Source organism: Aythya fuligula, chromosome 18 (genome assembly GCF_009819795.1).
Source record: "Aythya fuligula isolate bAytFul2 chromosome 18, bAytFul2.pri, whole genome shotgun sequence".
In the NCBI taxonomy this organism is placed as follows: Eukaryota; Metazoa; Chordata; class Aves; order Anseriformes; family Anatidae; genus Aythya; species Aythya fuligula.
In genome coordinates, this window is record NC_045576.1 from 12409551 (window position 1) to 12430421 (window position 20871).

The 20871-nt window shown below is 68.0% G+C and overlaps 2 protein-coding genes across 10 annotated transcripts in view; one reads left to right on the forward strand and one right to left on the reverse strand.

Annotated features, from left to right (window-relative positions):
* Positions 1-14001, forward strand: part of RBFOX3 (RNA binding fox-1 homolog 3) — a 164137-nt gene extending 150136 nt beyond the window's left edge. For 6 of the 9 annotated variants that reach the window (XM_032199658.1, XM_032199649.1, XM_032199656.1 and 3 more), the window contains 11 exons: positions 6283-6534; positions 7201-7338; positions 7827-7880; positions 8506-8598; positions 9725-9785; positions 10081-10134; positions 10418-10550; positions 11408-11447; positions 12089-12150; positions 12476-12554; positions 13393-13800. In XM_032199658.1, the coding sequence (XP_032055549.1) occupies positions 6316-6534; positions 7201-7338; positions 7827-7880; positions 8506-8598; positions 9725-9785; positions 10081-10134; positions 10418-10550; positions 11408-11447; positions 12089-12150; positions 12476-12554; positions 13393-13437 (978 nt within the window). In that variant the 5' untranslated portion in view covers positions 6283-6315 and the 3' untranslated portion in view covers positions 13438-13800. Of the gene's footprint in view, positions 1-6282; positions 6535-7200; positions 7339-7826; positions 7881-8505; positions 8599-9724; positions 9786-10080; positions 10135-10417; positions 10551-11407; positions 11448-12088; positions 12151-12475; positions 12555-13392; positions 13801-13940 lie in introns of those variants that run through there. The other 3 variants (XM_032199653.1, XM_032199654.1, XM_032199657.1) reach the window with 3 other exon arrangements.
* A 2077-nt stretch (positions 14002-16078) lies between these two features.
* On the reverse strand, positions 16079-20370 carry ENGASE (endo-beta-N-acetylglucosaminidase). Its single transcript, XM_032199948.1, has 13 exons — positions 20270-20370; positions 19734-20111; positions 19341-19489; positions 19071-19228; positions 18753-18901; positions 18394-18559; positions 17966-18069; positions 17631-17739; positions 17362-17534; positions 16966-17120; positions 16777-16879; positions 16579-16693; positions 16079-16474 (listed from the first exon to the last, which is right to left on the reverse strand). Exons 1-13 carry the CDS (start codon positions 20368-20370, stop codon positions 16079-16081), a joined length of 2256 nt encoding a protein of 751 aa, XP_032055839.1.
* Between the last annotated feature and the right edge of the window lie 501 nt (positions 20371-20871).

The following is a 20871-nucleotide window of genomic DNA, read 5'->3' on the forward strand; positions in this document are numbered from 1 at the left end:
TAATTAGAGGAAAAATTATGCTCCTGACTGCCTATTAGAGAGGGTTGCGTGAGGGAGCCTGTCTCCGCGTGCACACGCGGGTGCGTGTTTACCGAGCGCCCACGCTGCCGCCGCGCGCATGCGCCTGGTCAGCGGGCTGCGTGCCGGCGAGCTCCACGTGCGGCTGCTGGGGCCTGACACGGGCAGCTCTGCGGCAGCATCGCAGTGACGTGGTGGTGGCAGGGGTCTAGAGGTGGGATGTGGCAGGGGACGTGTGGTTGTCACAGTGGCACTGTCACAGAAATGAGTTCGGGAGGGCTGTGAGCAGCTGGCTCCCGGCCTGCACCGTCCCTGCGAGCTCGCACGCTCGGTGTGTCTGCGGGGTGCAAATCGCGATGGGCAGCACGGGTGGGCTGCAGCTGCTGCGGTGCTCGCAGGGGAGGCACGAGGCCCTGGGTCCTGCCAAGGCTGCAACTCGCCGAGTCCTGCGCTGTCGCATCCTGCCTGGGCTCTGCTCCGTGGGGTCTGCGCGCAGTGCGCAGGGAGCAGCCGGAGAGCTGGGCTCAGGGGGCACCAATACCAACCAACATCGCAGCTGCTGGCTCCTGCTGATGCTGGTGCTTGAGGCTGGGACCTGGGCACAGGGTCCCGGGCCGGCGCCGCTGCCCAGTAGGGTGAGGGGAACATGGGCAGGGGCCCGGAGAGCAGGGACATCCATCCTCCCAGGCAGGGCTGTGCAGGGGCTGGTTGTGGTGCAGGGGTGCCTGGTGCTTGTGGGGAGCAGGAGGTGTGGCTGTCCCCACAGTGGGACAGGGTGCAGGATGCACGGCTGCTGCAGCTCAGGTGTTGGTGCTAGCAGCTTTTTTGGAGGCTGCGGGGCTCCCTGTGCTGCTCAGGGGTCACCACCAGGAGCCTCAGGGACCAGCCTCGGTGGTGTCTGGGCCAGCCCTGGAGCAGCAGCAGGCAGTGCCCAGCCGAGGCACGGCTGTTTGCAGGGGCTCAGCAGGAGCAGGCAGCTGGAGCAGACACCGCTGGGGACACGGCTCCTTTCCCAGCCTGTCCCCGTGCCCAGGACTCTGCAGCTACGCTTGTGCCTCGTGTGCCTGGCTTTCCCAAGCCCTTTAGTGGCTGCTGGAGACCGAGCGCTCCTGGAAATCCTGGCGGGTGTATGCAAACGCTGGGTCTGCGCTGCTCTGGCATGCCTGCAGGATGAGCTGCGTGCGGGGGGGCAGCACAACGCAGCTCTCCGGCGGCATCCCCAGAGCTGCAGGCTGGGAGCTGGGGCTGCGCGGGGTGAGCCTGGCACCAGCAGCAGCGCTCAGCAGCGGAGGGCAGCGCCGTGCGTCCTGGTGCTGCCGCTCGGTGCAGCCCTGGGCAGGCCGGATCCTGGCCCGTCTCCAGCAGTGATGCAGCCCCGTCCCTCCCCACACAGGTACATGTGAGCCCGGGAAATGTCACCGGGGTGTGGGGGGGGTGGGAGGTGGCGGCAGCCCGGAGCCCCCGCGAAGCACCCCCGTCTCGCCTCAGTTACACAACATTATCATTTCATAATACTCTGAAATATACATGAAGTTGGCTGAATGCAGATGAAATTGCACCATTTACTTCATGAATATTTCATGCAGCCTCAGCTCCTAAGTTTCCGGCTGATGGAGGCAGGAGCCCATGCTGGACCCCGTCCCCCCCTGCCCCGTCCCCCCTGTGCCGGAGGTGACAGGGACGTGCCACCAGCTGTGCCCAGAGCGGCTGTGCTGGCGCATGGTGCTTCCACGGCCACCTCTCTCCCGCCGGGTGCCACCTAGCTGTCGGTGGTACCCAGGCTCACAGCACGAGCAGGAGCCACCCCTGCTGCAAGGGGAGATGTCCCCGGCAGGGTCCCAGCCCGGGGTGGGCTCCCCCATAGCCGGAGGTGCACCCAGGAGGTGGCTCCTCTGCGCTGCCCTGCATCCCCTCCTGCTCCTCCAGCCGCATGTCCCAGGCTGAGTCTTGTGCTGCCGTGGGGTCCCTGCCTGCTCAATCTGCGTCCTCCCTGCTCTTTGCAGAGCTCCCCAGCGGAGCATCCTTGGCAGCTGCCATTAGCCGGCTCTTCACCCCTCCCCTGCCACGTCCTTAATGAAGACGTTGAGTGCCGCGGCTGCCGCCCCCAGCTCCGCGCCTCCTTTCACTGCTCCTTCCCTGGCTGAGGGGTGCTGTGGGCTGTGCCACAGCGTGGGGTGGGCAGGGGCTGCCCACGGCCGGGACGTCCCCGCTGTGAGCCCCCCACGCGTGGGGCCCTGCGCCCCCTCCAGCCCGGGATCTGCGGCTGTGCTGCCCCAGGGCCCCGGAGCTCTGCTTTGTATGGATGGCGCAGCATTTTGGGTAATGAAATATTCACAGGTCAGTGATTCCTTGAGAAATGACGGGGATCAGTCAATTCCTTTTCAGGGAGTAATTTTCTTCCCCTTCACGGCCTCTGTTTCATGTTGACAGTCATTAGCATGAGAGAGCGGCTGGATCGAAGAGGAGACGGCGTGGCTGGCACGCAGGCGGCCGCAGCGGCACAGCCTCGTGGCAGCCCCGCTGCACGGGAGCGCTGCGCCCGCACAGGAGCTGGGGCAGCCCCGGGGCCGTGCCGGGACCCTCGTCTTGCTGCCACCAGGGCATTGCCCGAGCTCGGCTCCACTGCCCGCTGCGGCTCCCCTTGCTCTGGATGCAAAGGCTCCTCGCTGCTTCCCTGCACGTGGCAGCAGGCGGTCGGTCCCCAGGGGCCATGAGCAGCACCCGGGGCTGACCCCACAGCACCCGGGCTCGTGGCGCGGAGGAGCTGCTGCTTCGTGGCCGCCTTGGTGCCGTGGTGGGGTCAGGACCCTGGCCCAGCTGTGCGGGGTTGGGGTTGGAGTGCTGCAGGAGTCCCCGTGCCACCGCAGGTGGCGTGCAAAGCGCGCTGAGCCCGTGACAACACGTGCGTGGAGTGAAGAAATACTCGCGTCCCCTTCTGCGGCCACCTCGGGGCCACCGCGCTGCCTGCCCGAGGCTGGTGGCCCGGGGAGATCCTTATCACAAGCGGCTGATAACCGCTCACTGCAGCAGCACAGCCGCCGCTGTCCGGGCTGCCTGTCCTCCCCGGGAACACCCCATGAGCTCGGGAGCCAGGAGTGACACCGACCCTGGAGGGGCAGGCAGCGCTGCCTGCTGTGCCACGGGGCGCTGGCACCTCCCGTGAGCGTGACGCTGCGCTCGGCCGGCTGTGCGGACGCCTCCCGTGTGCTCGCGGGGTTCTGGTGCGTTATTTTCTTAAAAAGGAGAAAATGTTAAAAATGGCGTCGTCAGCCCCGCGCTGACAGGCACAATCACCAAAGTGCGGCGTCGGCAGGAACCGGCCCCACGCGCTAAATGACTTGAAAGGAAATGGCCTGGATTGTGCTGAGGAGGCAGAGTGCGGTGGGGAGAAAGCAAGTGGAGCAAACAAAAAAAACTTCATTAATTAAAGAAACTCGTTAATGAGGGACATTTAATCAGCTAAAGATGATATCCACCCCCTGCCTGCCAGGGTGCAGGCAGCGCCGGCCTGCCGCAGCAGTGGCTGCGTGGGGCTGAGCTGAGGACAGGGCAGGGGGACAGGGCCCAGGGGGACAGGGTCCAGGGGGACAGGACGGGGACAGGACAGGGGGACAGGGCAGGGGCTGGGCCCGGGGGTCTCATCCTGCCTGGGCAGTGTGGGGAGCAGAGGCGGCTGGGCACCGTGCGCACCCCCTGCGCCGTGCTGAGCTCCGCCTGCTCTGCTCCACGCTCGGTCTCGGGCAACGCGCTAATCTCCTGTCTCATTTACTAAATGAGGGCTACGGGCCATTAATAACCAGAATATCTTTTAATGAAAATGCGGAAAGCCGCCCTGTAAAGCGCCATGCGGGAGCAGCCCCAGCAGGGAATTGCGGTGAGCAAGCAGGGACACCCGGCGGAGCCCTGCGGCCCCGACACCCAGGGGCTGGCACCTCTTCACGGGCCACACGGCCCGAAACGGGGGCACCCGGCTGCAGGGGTCCCCGCGTCCTCACCCCGTGGCCGTGCTCTGTGAGCCCAAACCCCGCTGGGCACTGGCAACGGCTCCGCCAGGCAGCCTGGAGCCGGCAGCACGGGCAGACAGGGCAGTGCTGGGTGCGGAGAGCTGAGCGGCAGCGGGCAGCAGTGGTGACCCTCAGCCAAACCCCTGATGATCCCTCACCCTGCAGAGCCCACCGTGGAGCCGAGCACCCCAAACCCTGCACGGGACCCCCAGAGCAGGGAGCAGCTCCTGTCCCGGCCAGGGCTGGTGGGCAGCGCGCGGTGGGAGGGAGGCGCGCGGGAGCCGTAGATCTGCGCCTCTGCAGCACCAGCAGCCCTGGAGATGGCAAGCAGCAAAACAGGGGAACCTAATGGTCCCTGAATGAAATAATACTTGGGCTGACAAGCACTGCGACAGCCCTAATTAATAACGGATATGAACGTGGCTGTCGGGGCTGGCTGGCGAGGAGCCAGCGGGGCCCAAGACCTGTGCAGGTGGGGCCGGCCCCTGCCCCGGCCCCTGTCTGTGTCCCCATTGCCACCCCACAGCTCCTCCTGCTTGGGACATCCCCAGGGCTTCTGCTCGCACTGCCTGCAGCCATCGGGGCCGGGGTGCCCAGCTCCTGGGGCTGGATGCAGCCCTGCCACCGGGCACCAGGATGGAGTGGGGCAGGGACTGGCTCTGCCGTCTGGGCTGGGTTTGCCCACCCAAACTAAAAACCTCGCTGCTGAAGGCTTGGAGAAGGGGCCGAGCCGAGCCCCCGCAGGAGGCCGTTCAGTGCCTGCAAGCTGGAGGCTGATCCTGGTTGTGGCGGCAGCAAAGATGAGCACAGGGGGGCACGGGAGCCCTGCAAGATGCTCGCGCTGCCGGCTCCGTGCACGCACTAAGGATGCTGGCAGGGAGAGCTGGGCGCTGGGAGCGTGGCCGGGGCATCTGCTCGCCTCCCAAAGCGGGCTCAGGCACAGGGTGCGCGGGGGAAAGGCCGAGCAGCGGGGCGAGCAGCGAGGCAGCAGCATTGCCCCGGGGGCAGTGCCGGGGGGCCGGGGGCTCCGCCGCCCTGCAGCACCGCCAGCCCCAGCCCCTGGCAGGCGCAGCTGGCTGGCGCGGCCCCGGGCAGCTGAGTCAGCACGGGAAGACGCTCGCGAGCCTGTGAATGACTTGCAGATCTGTAGCGGGATCGTTCACGCTGGGTTTGCATTGCATGTGGTCCCCCCCCCCGCGCCCCCGGCACAGGCTCTGCTGCCTCCCCTGCAGGCGCGACGGCCGCGGCAGGTGGGGGATCACGGCTGGCGGCACGGCCCCCACCCCCCCCCCTCCTCTTCTCCACCCTTCCCCAGCGTCCCTCCGCACCATAAATCGGCCACACACACAATTAAGGAGCTTGTCTCCACGGTCTGAGCCGCAGATGTATTTCATGGGCGAGAGGCGGCCGCGGCGGGTTGTAAAGCATCCGCGGGGCTGCGCTCGGCGGTGGGCACGTGCGTGGGGGGCGCGGGAGCCTGTGGGTGCATGCGGGGCCGGGGGGCTGTGCAGGAGGGAGGGGGGCAGGAGGGCAGCCCCACGGCATCCCCCAGCCCCACGGCATCCCCCAGCCCCGCAGCAGCCGTGGGCAGCCCCGGGGCCATGGCACAGGTGCAGCTCACCTCGTTTGCCCAGGGTGGCCAGGCCAGCTGCGTTACAGCAAAGGGCCTAATCAAATATTTAGCAGCTAATTGATGCCTGCCTGCTGTTTGCCAAGAGGCCATCTGACGGCCCTGCCCTCCCTGCTGCCCTCCTTCCTCAGTGCCCTCCTGGCCGGGCTCCAGGGCGTGCAGGATGGTGGCGGGTGCCGGTGCTGCCGCTGCGCTTTGCCCCCTGTTGGCCTTCAAACTGAGGCTGCCCTGGTTTCCATCTCCAAGAGGGCGATGTGCAGGCTCCCCCTGCTAGTCCCTGCTGGAGCCACAGCCTTGGTCCCCTCTGTGCCTTGCCCCCCCAGCCCCCCCATCCTCCCCCTGCCCAAGGCGCGTCAGGGCAGTCACGGATTGCTCAGAGTGGGGAGCGGAGAGGGGCTCGGCCACGGGGCAGGCACAGCGGGCGATGCGGCACGGGAGCTGCTGCAGCACGGGGATGGCACAGAGGTTGGCATGGGGACCGAAGGCAGGGGCAGGGTGGGGGGGTCGGGGGGGGCTCTGGGGTCCGTCCGCAGAGCCCCAGAGCGCTCCCCAGGCAGGGCGCAGCCCCGGCACCTCGGGGAGGGCGGCGGGAGCCAGCAGGTAAGGGGCACGGCGCCGCTGTCTCTGCAGGGCAACCAGGACGCCACGGCTCCACCTGACGCGATGGCTCAGCCCTACCCCCCGGCCCAGTACCCCCCGCCCCCCCAGAACGGCATCCCCGCAGAGTACGCGCCGCCGCACCCCCACCCCACGCAGGACTACTCGGGGCAAAGCACAGTACCGGAGCACGCCATGACCCTCTACACACCAGCACAGAGCCACGCCGAGCAGCCGGGCACCGACGCCAGCACACAGTCCATAGCAGGGACGCAGACGGTACCGGTAAGGGAGAGGCACTTTGGGGGGGCTGCGGGCTGGGTGTGGGGGCAGCAGGCGGCACCCAGCGGGCTGCAGCCCCTCGGGGGGCCGGGGCCGCGCGTCCCCGCAGTGGCCGGGGCAGCCGGAGCATGCGCTGGCTGCCTGCCTCCCTTGCAGCCCCCCTGTCATTTCTAATCACTTGTAATCTACCTGCTTGGCTGCTTTCCAATCAGATAGCTTCAATTATGTGGTTGTAATGCAGCTCGGGGGGGAAAGTGCTGAGCTGAGCACTTCCCAGCCTGGCCACCGCAGCCTCGTGTGTGGGGTCTGCCCCTCCCGGCCCCCTGCCCTGGGCACGCACGCGTGCTGCGGTGCTGGTCCCTGGGCACGGAGCCACGCGGTGCTGGCTGGATCTCCGTGGGTCTCCTGCCCTCCCTCACCCAGCCTCTCCTCCCCAGTGCCACTCATGGGGTGGGTGATGCCATTGCCCATGGAGCTGCTCTCCTGAGAGCGGGGACCCCTGCTCAGCACCAGGTGCTTGGAGAGACCCAGGAGGCTGGCACAGTGCTGCCCAGGGAATGGGGACCACGGGGCTGGGGGGTGCCCCTGGGGGCTGCAGGGCCAAGCAGGGGATTAGGGGCAGTCCCCCCGAGGAGACATGGGGCTGACAAGGTGGTGATGCTCCCGCAGCAGACAGACGAGGCGGCACAGACAGACAGCCAGCAGCTACATTCCTCAGACAACACAGACAAGCAGCAGCCCAAGAGGTTACACGTCTCCAACATCCCCTTCCGATTCCGGGACCCCGACCTGCGGCAAATGTTCGGGGTGAGTCCTGCCCCGTGCAGCCACCCCCGTCCCGCTGCCCTCAGCTCCGGCGCTCGGTCACTGTGGGGGTCCTGGCACCGTCCTTCCCTGGGGGTCCCCTCTGCCCCAGCCCCTCTGCCCAGCCCCAGCGGGGTCCTGGGCCAGCCTGCAGGACCTCCAGCCTCCCCTGCTGCTGGCCAGAGGGGGTGGGCAGTGGGCTTTCCACCCTGGTTAACAGCCGGGCTGTCAGGCTGAGGCCCGTGCATGGAGGAGTGAGAACAGAGCCCTTGTCCCTCTCCTTTCACCCCCTTCCCAGCCCTCATTAAGATTTAGAGTGGTGGAAGGTTAATTAGCTGTAAAGTGACACCCCCAGATCCTGGAAGGGGGCTACCATGGGGGGGACACGGGGCTGTGCTCAGGCTGAGCCCTGCAGGGCACCGAGGGGCCCCCAGGACCAGCCCTGGTGGGGGGCTCTGCAGGCACTCACCCTCTGCTCTCTCTGCTTGCAGCAATTCGGGAAGATCCTTGACGTGGAGATCATTTTCAATGAGCGGGGCTCCAAGGTGGGTGCTGCCCCAGCCCGGGGCCATTGCAGCGAGCCCCAGGGCCAGGCACGGCTCACCTGAGGTGCCCTGGGGGCTGCTCTGCCCGCTCTCCCCTCCCCTCCTGCTCCTTGCGCTGCTGCCCCTCGCCCCTTGGGAGCACCCCGAGGTGGGCACAGGACCGGGGCAGGGCCAGGCACCAGCAGCCCCCAGGCTCGGGGTGCCCGTTTTCGGGGAGCAGCCTCCTGGTGCCCTGCGCCAGCCGGAGGGGACGCGCGGGTGTCTGCGCCCCAGCGCCGGAGGGAGGGGGGGGGCTCGCTCTGTCCCGCGCCTGCACGAGGCGGCTCGTGTCCCTCTGTGTGTGGATGTCTCTGTTGTATCTTCCCTGCTTTCTGTGCCCCTCTCCCAGACTCTTCTCCCAGCTCGTGGGCGATGCCGGGCCCTCAGCCGGGACCCCCGGGCGCAGCGGGGACCTGGCCCGGGCGCTCCGTCTCCGCACAGCGGCAGCCTCATCTCCTCTGCCAGCTCTCCTGATTCACCCCCTCTCTCTCTCTGTCCCCACACCCTCTCTCTCTCTCTCTCGCTCTCTCTCTCTCTCTCTGTCTCTCTCTGTCTCTTTCTTTCTCCTTTTCTCCTCTGCTCACAGGGTTTTGGGTTTGTAACTTTTGAAACTAGCACAGATGCCGACCGGGCACGAGAGAAGCTGAATGGCACGATCGTAGAGGGCCGGAAGATTGAGGTGCTCAGATAAGTGTGCTAGTGCCCTGCCTGCCGTGTGTTGTGCATCCCCCGCGCTGCCCCGAGCCCCTCTCCCGGCCGGGGGTGCAGGCAGGGCAGAGCTGCCCGGGGGCTGCGGGGGCTCCCCCCTGCCCCGCGCTGCCTCTGCCTCTGTGCCCTCGTGCCCACGGTGGGGGGCCCGGGCAGGGCCACGCACGCTGAGCGGCCCCGGGGCCACCGGCTCAGCTTGCGGGGGTCCCGCATGTTCCCGGGGGTGCTTGCCCGGCGCGTGCATGCGTCCGTGAATGCAGCACGGGGAGCATGCGTTGGAGCTGCAGGGAGGTCTCCACGGACAGCGAGCAGGGACTGGCTCAGGCGAACCCAGGGAGAGCTGGGGGGCACCGAGCCGGGGGCTGGCTGTGCCCTGACGGTGCCGGGGGAGCCCAGCAGGCTCCCAGCCCCTCTGCCTGGTGGGGGGCAGCTGCCCCGTGCGTGGCAGGGAGGACGGGGATGCGTGCCTGTGCCAGCTCCCCTGTAGGGGCGGGCAGGGTGCTCCCCACAGCTCTCCTCCTGCACCCGCTGCTTCCCAACCCCAAAGGCTGCTCAGGCAGCCGGGCAGGCGCAGGCTTTGCTCCTTGTCTGCGTGGCACCGAGCTGAGCTCTGAGGAGCAGGGGAAGCAGAGCAGTGCCTGGAGGGAGCTGGACACGGACACCCCGGCAGGGCTCAGCGCTACCCACGGATGGGCCCTGCTTTCCGAGGATGTGGCCCTCATCCATGGCCAGGCAGGAGCTTCAGGTGCTGGCGGGAGCTGCCAGGGCTCCTGCATCCCTTCTGCAGCCAGGAGCAGGCGTGCGGTGGGGACAGGAGGTGGCTGAGCCCAGCACCGCTCAGCCTCAGCCCAGCATCGGGAGCCAGCCCAAGGGATGCTCGGTGCGGCGCTGTGTCAGGGCGGCACCACGCGTGGTGCAGCTGTAGGAGAGCCTCCCCCTGCTGTCCCCTCACCCTGCTGTCCCCGCTCCCCTCGTCCTTGCCTCCAGCGTTCGGAGCAGCAGCAGCGCGCACAGAGTGCGGCCGGACGGGCCAGGACCGCGGCCTCGCCAGCCCCCTGCCCGCAGGCGCTGAGCTCTCTCGTCCCCTCTCTCCTCAGGTGAACAACGCCACGGCCCGGGTCATGACGAACAAGAAGGCTGCGAACCCCTACACCAACGGTAAGAACCAGTGCGTGCAGGCACCGGGCTGGCACGGGCACAGCCCGAGGGGCTGAGCACCCCAGGGTGCATCTCCATCGCTGCACGGCTGCGGCTGAGCTCCCGCAGCAAATGCCCCTCGGTGCTTGACCAGAAACAGGGGTGGCTGCTCCCGTCTGAACGAGGGGGCACAGCCCCACGGGGTGCCCCGTGCCCTGCAGCCACCCCGGGGCTGGGAGCCGCAGTGGGGTGACCGGGGAAGGGGGGTGCAGCACGGTGGCTCCCCCCCCAGCTCACCAACCCTCCCTGCCTGCAGGCTGGAAGCTGAACCCGGTGGTGGGAGCTGTCTACGGCCCCGAGTTCTATGCAGGTAACTCCTTGAGCCTCAGCCCCATGTTGTGGCTGTGCCGTGCTCCACCTTGCCGCGGTCTGAGTGCCCCCCAGCCCCTCTCCCCCTGCCCATGGCATGCACCACAACCCCTTCCATCACCCTCACCATGGGGACCCCCTGGGGGCTATTCCCCAGCAGCCCCATCCCCAGGGCAGTGCTGCGGGCACAGAGGGATGCTCTGGCTCGGGATGCCCCGTGGTGATAGTCACGTGCTGTTGGGGGCTGCTGCAGAAATCCCGTGTTTGTCCCCTGCCTCCTGCAGTAACGGGGTTCCCGTACCCTGCCACGGGGACGGCTGTGGCCTACCGAGGGGCGCACTTACGGGGCCGAGGACGCGCCGTCTACAACACGTTCCGGGCTGCGCCCCCACCACCGCCCATCCCCACCTACGGCGCGTGAGTACCCAGGGCCGGGGGGGTCTGGGGGCTTGGTGGGGGCATGGCGCTACCTGGACCCCAAAACCCTGGGTGCTGCCCGCCTCAGGGTGGGGGTCCCGCCTCGGGCTGTGGTCTGGCACAGCCGGGGCCCCTCAGCCCCTTCTCATCTGCCGCCCCCCCGCCCTGCAGCAGCTGCCTCCTGGCTGGCTGCGCTGCTGACTCTGCCCCCCTGGGCACCCCCCAGGAGGCGCCTTGTGCTCGGCTCCGCGTTTGATGCTGAATTGCTCAATTCTGCTGCTGTCAGTGCCTGCACTGCCGGGTTGCTGTGCACCGAGGCACAGCTCTCTGAGCACCTGCCCAGCCTCCATCGCTCTGAAAGCCCCCCCGGGACCGGGTCAGCTCCTCGGGCTGCGCTCTGCCCATCCCCGTGTCCCTGCCCTCCCAGCGTGGGATGTGTCCATCCCCTATTCTCCACCACCCCCTAATCCCAATGCTTCCCGACCATGCTCTGCCTTGGGAGCAGCTTCCTGCAGGTCCCCGGTGTCACCTCAATCCATCTCAGCCAGCGGCCCCAGACTGGCAGCTTCTGTGCAGCTGTGGGGTTCTGCGACCCTGGGGTGCCAGCAGCGCCTGGGACCAGGCTCCTCCACATCTCTGCTGCTTGTCCCACTGCACGCCCCCACCTCGGGGCTGCCGGGCACCACCCAAGGGTTTTGGACCCCTGTGCCCAGTGGTGCTGAGCGCACTGAGCCCCCCATTGCCCCGACCTCCCCCCATCCCCTCGGCGTGACCCCGGGTGGGCGTTCGGCCGTGAGCGCGGTGCCCATGAGCGCCCTGAGCGACCCCACGGCGCTGAGCCCTCCGCTTCCCTGCAGGGTCGTCTACCAGGACGGGTTCTACGGAGCCGAGATCTACGTAAGTGCGGCCGTGCTGGGGCTGGTGCCACCTCCGGGGTCCCTGTCCTGGGGGGTGAGGGGGTCATCAGCCCCCTGCTGCTCCCCGGGGGGCTCTGCCCAGCCTGCGGCCCCTTCCCAGCTCCTGGGGCTCGGCGTCGCGGCACAGGGGGGGACGGGTGAGGGGCTGGGGGCAGCCGAGGCAGGGCCATGCTGGGTGACACCGCTCGGGTCCTGTGGCCCCTGCAGGGTCAGCACCGCGAGGGATTTATGTCCTCGGCGAGCGCCGGCGCGCTGCCTCCCACCAGCATTTAACCTCCGTGTTTAAAAAGCCATTGGCGATATTTCAGGCGGGCGGCTGAAGGATTTATCTAACGTGACACCTCATTAAAGCGATCAGGGAGGTGACATTCTCTCCTCTAGAAATTTAATTTTTTAAGGTTAATGTTTGTGAAAGCCCCCGGGGAATGGTAATGAGGCTGGTGTGTGCCTGGTGGCACGAGCACCAGCTCCCCGCAGGGTCCTGCCACTGCTCCGGGGTCCCTGCAGCCAGTGCCTGGGGGTGCCCGGCTGCCCTGGCCCCCCTGAGCTCCCCCGGCAGGGCCTGGTGGGTGCTGCCCCCACCCTCACGACCACCTCTCTCTGTCTCCCCCACGGCTGCAGGGGGGCTATGCCGCCTACAGATACGCCCAGCCCGCAGCAGCAGCAGCAGCATACAGCGACAGGTAGGCACCGCTGCCCACGGGCATGGCCCCTGCCCGGTGGGGGGGTGGAGGGGATGGGGGGGGGATGCCCATTTCACCCCCTGCACCATCCAGGCCGGTACAGCCTGGCTGCCGTGCCCCGTGCCGTGAGGATGGAGCTGGCAATATCAGGGTGCCCACAGCTCCCCGTGCCCCCCCAGACCTGGGATATTTCTGGTGGGGAGAAGTGGGGAGACCATGGGGTAGTGGGGGAGGGAAATAGGGTGCAGCAGCCTCTGGGGAGCTGCTGGGGGTGGAGGACCCCTCCCCGGGTCTCTAACACCCCCCCCCCCGTGTTTGCTCCTAGTTACGGCAGAGTGTACGCAGCGGCAGACCCCTACCACCACACCATCGGCCCCGCCGCCACGTACAGCATCGGCACCATGGTAAGCGCAGCCCCCGCTGCCTTTCTTTGCTTCCCCACCTGCCCCACGCGAGCTGCAGCCAGCCCGGGGGGGTCCGGGGGCCGCGGGGAGGGGGAGCACGAGCTCTCGGCGGGGGCAGGAGCAGCGCAGCCCCCACACAGGCTGGCCCCAGGGACAGGGGGCACCGTCCCCGCATCCCCCCCGTTAGCCCCCCACTGGAGGAAGCCCTGTGCAGCCCCCAGGGCCCGGCTGGGGGGCGAGGACCCCCCCCAGGTGTGGGGGGCTCAGGGCTGTGCCCCCATCAGCGGCGTGCGGGGGGCACCCGAGCGTGCTCACCGTGCTCGCTGTGGTCTGTAGCTAGCTTTGCAACCAGCATCAAAGATGAAAAATCCCCCTTGTGGGCGGGATCTCAAAGCCAAATGGTCTTTTTCTTCCTTTTTTTTTTCTTTTTCTTTTTTTGGAAACCCTCCCCCCTGTGTCCCCCTGGCTGGGGCCTGGCTGCCAAGCACCCCTCGGCACCCCCGGCCCCGCAGCCCCTCTGTCTGTGGGATGGGCAGGGCAGGAACCAGCCCAGCTCCAGGGAGCAGGTCCCCGGCCGTGGCAGCCCCAGGGCTGTGCCGAGGGCAGCGGGGTTGGGGACGGCGCCGTCTCCATCCCTGAGTGACCCCGGGCAGCGCTGGGGGCCCTTGGCTGTGCCCACCCCGCACAACCCCCAAGACAGAGGCAGTTTGGTGTCACTTTAAAAGAAAAAAAAATAATAATAAAAAAAAAAAAAAGGAGAAAAAAAAAAAAGGGAAGAAATGGGCTTTGCCTCTCTCTCGAATACTGATTGGCTTTTTTTTCATCTTTGATGTTGCAGGCTAGTCTATACCGAGGAGGGTACAGCCGCTTCACTCCCTACTAGCAAGACAGACCCAGCCCCTCACAGCACTAACACTGACTGCTCACTAGAAACCAAACCAAACCAGGCAGACTAAGCCAGGCTGAGCCTCCCGGAGGACCTGAGGGCCCCTGCCCGGGCGGGCTCTGCTCTCCGCTAGGTTTACCTCAAGCTGCTCCGTCCCGCCGCCCGGCCTCCGCTGCCCACCGCGTCCATCCTGCCCGGCCCGGGGGTGGCAGGGAGCGGGGACGGCGTCTCTGCCCCGCCGAGGGTGCCCAGAGCCTGGGCTCGCGGGGGTCCCTGGGCTCATCCCCCCCCAGGGCAGGTCGGGCAGCCCCGAGCCGGCCCCTCTGCACCCCGTAGGAGAGGCAGGAGGCAGTTGCTGCACGCTCCATGGGGACGGGGCTGAGCCATGGGGGGACCCTGGGGATGGCACCCCAGGGCCGTGGGGCTGAGCGGGGTGCGGGGCCGGGCACGTGCCCAGGGGTTGCTCCAGCGACAGCTCTGCCTTTCTGTTTCTGTTGTAGTGAAACTGCAGCCGTTTCCTTCTGGGACCGGGAAGGGCAAAAAAGCAAAAACAAAACAAAAAAAAAAATAAAAAACAAAACACACACACACACACACACACATACACACCCACACAACTAAAAAAAAAAAAAAAAAAGAAAAACAAAAAAAAAATAAAAGCAAAGCAACAACAAAGCAAAGAGGCAACAACGACGTGAACGTCCCATCCTGTCCACACACATGCACCGAGCGAGCGAGTCCCGGAGGAGCCCGCGGAGCGCACGGACCGGCCGCATGCACCCAGCGCTGCCCCCGGCGCAGCCGCTGCCGCCGGGCACGGGGACGGCCGCGGGGCCTCTGGCAGCCCGCGGCACAGGCCCGGGCACCACGTCTTCCTTTCCGCCCGGCGCGGGGTGCCGGCGGAGCGCAGCGGCACGCCGCCCTGCCCACGCTGGGGGTCGCCGGGCTCCGGTGCCCCGGTGCCGGCCGCCAGCGCGTCGAGGGTGCGAGGCCGCGGCTCCCGAGCGGAGCTTTGCTGAGGCGCTGGGCGTTGCAGGGGGACGAGCCTCTGCGTTTTAAAGGGAATTTTTGTTAAGAGGAGCTTGCAACTCGCTTGCGTTCCCGTTCCCCTTCCCTCCCCTCCCGCCCCATCCCTGGCGCACCCGGGGCTCCCACCCTGCGGGGAGCGATCCTGACCCACGCCGCCCGCCGGGACCCCTGCGCTGCGCCGGGATGGGGACGCGCGGGGTGCTCGCGGCCACCCCCTCCCCACCCGCCCCGCTGCAGGGACCCTGCCGGCCCTCTGCACGGGGTCTCGGCCGTTGCATCGCCCGCAGGGACCGGCCCTGGCCCCGGGGTGGCTCTGCGGCAGCCGGGGTCGGGCGGCACAGGGTGCCACGGAGCCCCCCCCGGTGCAGCCCCATCCCACGCCACGGCCGGGGCGGCCTCGCCGCGCTCAGCCCCCGCCCCACCACCCCGCGTGGCTCCGCCACTCGTCAAACCTCACTTTATAGTCTGCAGACACCCCGATGCTCCAGCAACGAGCTCCCCCTTTTCTATTCCCGGTGTACATAGCCCCCCCACCCTGGCCCGCGCCCCCGCCCCTGTACAAAGCTCCCTCCATCGCTGTACTGGCTTCTTCCTTACAGCAGAGCCCCTGCGCCGGCTGCCGGCACGCAGGCTGGCGCCGGCCCATCCTGTATGCTTCAAAGGTGTGACCATTCTAATAAACAGTATTATTATTATTATTATTATTATTACTACAAGGATTATTATTATTATTATTGAAATTATTAATAAAGATTTCTTTCTTCAACCAGGACGACTCCGGTTTTGACTGGGGCGCGCGCATGGGGCACGGGGGGACTGCACCATGCACCCACATCACCCGCTCTGCGGTGGGCAAGGGGGGCTCTGCTGGGGCTCCCCCCCCCCCAGAGCAAGGGAGCAGGGTCTCGGAGTGGCAGGAGCACAGCCCTTGCAGTGCTGAGCCCTTCATTTTTCAAACCATCAGATAATTTATTTCAGAGCAATTCACCCACCGAAGGCGCAGCAGCTTAAACGCTGACATATTAATTTTCCTGAACGGGAGCCAGTATTGTTTGTGGGACTGGGGCCGGTGCTCCAAGGGAGCTGGGGCTGCGCGACCCCGCTGTGCGGCACGCTCGGCTACGTCCCTGCCTGCTAATTGCTTGCTCACCAGACTGTGATAAAATAATTGCTGCTATAAATTTTCTCTCCTTCCCTGCATAAGATATCCAGGGGAAGCAGCGCGGGTGGAACCGCTGCCTGCCAGCCCTGGAGAGAGGGCAGCAAGAGCAAGGCAGAGCCAAGGCAGGGCCGTGCAGGGGGGGGGGAGCAGCAGCTGCCTGCAGAGAGCGGCTCCTTGGGGCTGCAAGTGGAGCCCGTGCTGGCAGCTCTGCACCAGCACCAGGGCTGGTCCCCAGTCAGGAGGAGGACTGGGAGCTGTGGGGGGCTCTCAGGGCAGATGCCCCAGCCTGGATGCGCACAGTGACCGGGTGCCCTGAGCTGAGTGGCCCCAAAACTCAGCCTCGATCAACCCTCTCGGCCCCGAGTGGCGGCTCCCCCCCACCCCACAGCCCACCCGCACGAAGGAGACGGAGGCAGGGCTGTGCCACGCTCGTTTTTAATGCCCAGCTCAGCTGCTGCCGTCAGCCGGCTCGGAGTAGACCAGCACCAGCCGCCCCCAGCGGTCCGGGTCCACGGGCAGCTCGTTGGGCTGCACCGGCTCCACCAGGAGCTCCAGCTGGCAGGACTGCCCCGCCGCCGGCCGCGGCACCGCCAGCCCCACCACGCGGAACAGGCAGGCGTGCGCCAGCCCCAGGAGCTGGGGCTGCTGCGGCTCATCCCGGCGGCACCGGGTGCCCAGGCTGAGCACACGGAAATGGTTGGCGCGCCCTGGGGGGAAGGCCCAGCGGAGGGTGAGGCTGAGGGAGAGCTGCTGCGCGTCGGGACCCTCCTGCCACCACAGCTGCGAGGCCGTCAGGCTCTGCACCTGTGGCGGGGAGGCTGCCACGCTGGCCGCATCCAGCACCTGCAGAAGGGAGCACAGAGCCATCAGGGGCGGGTGTGAAAGCAGCCGGGCACCCAGCCTGCCCGCGCAGCCTCCCGCTGCAGGGATGTGCGTGGGACACTCACCCGGACCTCCCCCAGGAGGCAGGTAAAGCGCGTCTCCTGCGGGCTGGCCTGCTGGCGGGACACCAGCAGGGAGAGGTCGCGCAGCACGCAGCCTTGCAGCTCCAGCTCGTAGCACCTGGGAGCAGAGGGGCAGAGCTGGCGCAGGGCTGGGGCTGCCCCCGTTCACCCAGAGGCGCAGGGCACCTGCGGGGCACTCACCGGCTGGTCCAGCCCTCGGAGCCGCGGCTGCAGGCAGCGAGCAGCGCGGAGAGGCCGGGTGGAGGTGCCGGGAGGAGCCGGGGGTGGTGTCGGCCGTGGGGCTCTGCGGGAAGGGGAGCGAGGGGCTGAGCCGTGCCCTACAGGGGGCACTGACTGCAGGCAGCACAGGGCGGTGGGCAGGGTCCTCACCGGGCAGGGGGGTGATGTGGCCCTCGTGGCAGGTATCCGAGTCCCAGGTGGTGAGCTCCAGGGCAACTGTGAATTCGTCACGGTGCGGCCCCTCCATCTTATAGAGCAGGTTCAGGAAGAGCTTGGGGGGCGCCTGCATCTGGAAAGAGAACAGGCTGATGACCCCAAGTCCACCCAGAGAAAGAGAGAGAGAGAGAGAGAGAGAGAGGAGAGAAAGAGAAGATGCTTTGGGTTAGGTCTGCTGGGCAGCGCCTGCTGGAGCACCCCGTGGCACACTCACCGCGAGGCCCACGGGGCTGGCACGGCTCTGCCCAGGCCTCCGGCTGCTGAGCCAGGCCGGCACGGTGCCAGCGCAGCACTCAGGAGGTGGAAATGGGGCTTTGTCACCCAACTCACCGGATGGCCGTGCGCTCCTCGCCAGCAGGGATGGTCCCCTGCACCCGCAGGGAGCTGCCCCCGCACCAGGCGTCCTGCAGGCAGCAGCTGGTGAGCAGCTGGCCCTCGCTCTCCGTGTAGAGGGGCTGGATCTCCTGAGCACTCAGGTTGTACCAGGGCCCGGGCTCTTCCTCCTGCGGGACGGGGAGCACTGGGTCAGGCAGGGAGCTGGGAGCAGGACGCTGCCTCCCCAGCTGGAGCAGAGCCACGGCCCCACACCCCGCACCCACCTTCCCGGTGAGGAACCTGCTGGTGCCCATGCCCAGGCTGAAGGAGGTGGCAAGGGGCAGCGTGCAGATGCTGTGTGTGGGCAGGTAGTCTGCCAGCAAGCCCCAGAACCTGGAGGAAAGGCGGTTGTTAGAGCAGAGACTTGCCTCAGCCGAGGCCTGGGGGCCAGGCAGCCCCTTACGGCCCCGAGCTCCACGGCACCCACATCACCCACCCTGGCTGGCAGCCACAGTCCATCGGCAGCTCTGTCCCACTGCCAGGTGCCCCCCACCCGTGGGTGCCCCCAGCCCAGCCCTCCACCCAGGGCCAGCCCCTGCCCCACCATGCCCGTGCTCACTTGTTCTCGTTCTGCAGGAAGTTCTCTGCCCCGAGGTGCTCATAGACCCAGCCAGGGGCGAAGATGGCCGCGGACAAGCTGTGCTTGCGGATCAGGCTCAGCGACTGCGGAGACAAGCTGTGAGCAACACGGGCACGAGGCGAGATCACCTCGTCACCTGCCCCGTCCCCTCTCCCCCCAGGTCCCGCTGGCCCTGCAGCGGGGTAGGATCACACCGCAGGAAATCCTGCAGCATCTCCCCCTCCGGGCACTGCAGCACCGCGGTCCCTCCGCTCCCTCCCCGTGCACGCCTCCCAGCCCGGCAGCGCCCAGACTTCACCGCCCCGTCCTGATTTAGCCTGGTACGGCCAAGCCATCGATGCAAGCTCAGAGCCCGGCACCAGGGGGAGACCTGGGATCCCGCTCTGGTCCAGCCTCACCGCACGCACCTTGTGAGAGTCGAAGCCACCACCGACCACATCCCCACGGGCAAAGACATCAACGCCAATGTAGACGTCGGCGTGGCGCTGCCCAGCCAGCCTGCGCGTACGCTCCAGGTGCTCCTCCTTCCAGTTGTAGTTGACGAACAGCCCGTCACAGGCGTCAAAGAACACCCTGGGGACAAGGGGCGGCGTGGGAGGGAGGATGCTGTGCCTGCTCCCCACAGGACACCCCACCGAGGGGCTGTGCTGGCCGTGGCCTGCCCACCCCAGCCCAGGACTGAGGTGTGGGGTGGGTTCACGGCACCTCCCCGGGACTGTCCTTGCTCAGGTGAAGCAGCAGGGCAGGCGTGTGCCCAGCCACTCACCTATTCTGCTCGTTCAGCTCGTTCTGCCATCTCAGCGCGCCGTTCTCCAGGACGCTGTCATACCAAATCACCAGCCCGCCGGGCACGGCGCTGTGCACCTGCGCAGTCAAACGCCGCAGGAAGGGGGACAAATTTTCCACCGCCACCGCCTGGCAGGAGAGAGCAGAGGGCAGCTGGACACGGGCCGGGTACGGGAGCCCTGCACAGGGACCCGCCGGCCACGGGAGCAGCGTGTGAGCCCCGGAGCCGGGGGGGCTGAGCCCCTGCAGGAGGCAGGGAGCGGGGGCAGGAGGCAGGCGGGGTGTGGGTGCTGCTCACGCTCAGCGTGTTCTCAATGTTGATCAGCCACCCGTCGAAGCGGTAGTGCTGGGCGATGCGGGCCAGCTGGTCGCTCACGGCGCCGTACGCTTCAGCCCCAGCAGCCAGGAACGCCTCGCACAGCTTCTCCCCACCCGTCCACTCCGTGATGAAGGTCCCTGGGGAGGCGGCGAGGGCAGTGTCGCTGCATGCCCCGGTGAACTCACCACGCACCCCGGGGTGCCAGGCCTCGGCACCACATCACCTCGCAGCCGCCAGCCCTTCCCTCACCCAGCACGGGGACACCATTCCGGTGAGCCGCGTTGGTCCAGCACACGGGCGGGATGGTGACGGTGTGGTGGCTGAAGTAGACGAAGATGTCGATGTGCCGCCAGTGGTAGAAGACGTAGGGGTTGCGCGTGGCTGAGCCCTGGATGAACCTGCAGCAGAGGAAAGAGAAGAGGGTTAGGCAATGCGGGAGCGATGCCGGCGGCCAGCTGCAGGGCTGGGCAGGAGCCTGACTCACTCCCCGTGAGCCGGGCAGAGCAGCGGCGCTGCCACCCCTGCGGACCCCGTCTCGGAGCAGCCCAGCAGAGCGCACAGCCCTGCCTGGCCGCGGGCTGGGAGCGCACCCAGCGGGTACGGAGCATCCAGCCACCGCATCCCGTGCCCGGCAGCACCCACCGGTCCTCCAGGTATCCCCCCCGCATGTCGTGGCACACCAGCGTCCGGGGCCTCCGGCTGCGCAGCGGGGGCTGGCGCTGGGCCAGGGGCACGGCGGCGACGTTGAAGTCGTCGTTGGCATCGGGCTGCCAGGCCAGCAGCTCCTCCAGGCCGGACAAGAAGAAGCTGACGGGTTCCGTCGTGCCGGTGTCGAACTGCCGGGCTGCGGCGGGCGAGAAGCGGGCGGTGGCGGTCAGCGGGGCCGGGGTGGTCCCACCGCCACCCGAGGGTGGCTCGGCCCCGCCACCCAAGGGTGCCTCACCTGGCAGGGGCTGCGGGCGGGTGCTGATGGCTTCGTGCAGGACCGTGGTCCCCCGGTGCTCCGCCGCCGGCTGCAGGCTGCCCGGGGATGGGGATGAGGCCGGGGCCGCCCAGCACCGCCGGGCCGAGCCAGCACCGTGGCCAGCGCCCGGCGCCCCGGGACGAGCCCCGAGCGGCACCGGGCCCGGCCCCGGCCCCGCTCCCGTCCTCGGCCCCGTCCCCGTCCCGCCGCCCACCTCCTCCGCCGCCGGCCGCCCCGCTCCTCCTCGGCCTCCCCGGCCCCGGGCCTCTTCCCCCGCCGCCCGGGCCCGTCCTGCGCCGCCGCCGCCGCCGCCATCGCCGCCGCTTCCCGCACTGGCGGCCGCGGGGCCCGGCCCGGCCTGGCCCTGCCGGGGGCGCGGCCGCCGAGCTCCGCCCGGCCCCGGCCCGGCCCCGCCGCCAGGCCCGGCCCCGCCCCGGCTCCGGGCCCCCGAGCGCCCCCGGGGCCTCTCCCGGGCCTGGTCCCGGTCCGACCCCCCCCCCCCCCCCCCACCCCCGGGGCACCGGGTGGGCCCGCGGCCCGAATGAATGGGCCCGAATTGGCCCCGAGCTGCCCTCCAGCCCCCGTTGGGGTCTGTTTAAGCTCAGCCCCGGTCCCTGTTTCCTCCCCCAGCCGTGCTGGTCTCCAGCTCAGCCCTGCCTGGCTCTGGACCCACTGCTCGGGGCCCCCATCCTGCAGGGCCCCATCCCACAGAGCCCCCATCCTGCATCCTCCCCATCCCGCAGCCTCCCCGGCTTCCCCTCGGGGCTGCCTCATGCCCACGGGACCAGTGGATGTTCCCGGTGACCCAGCCGCCAT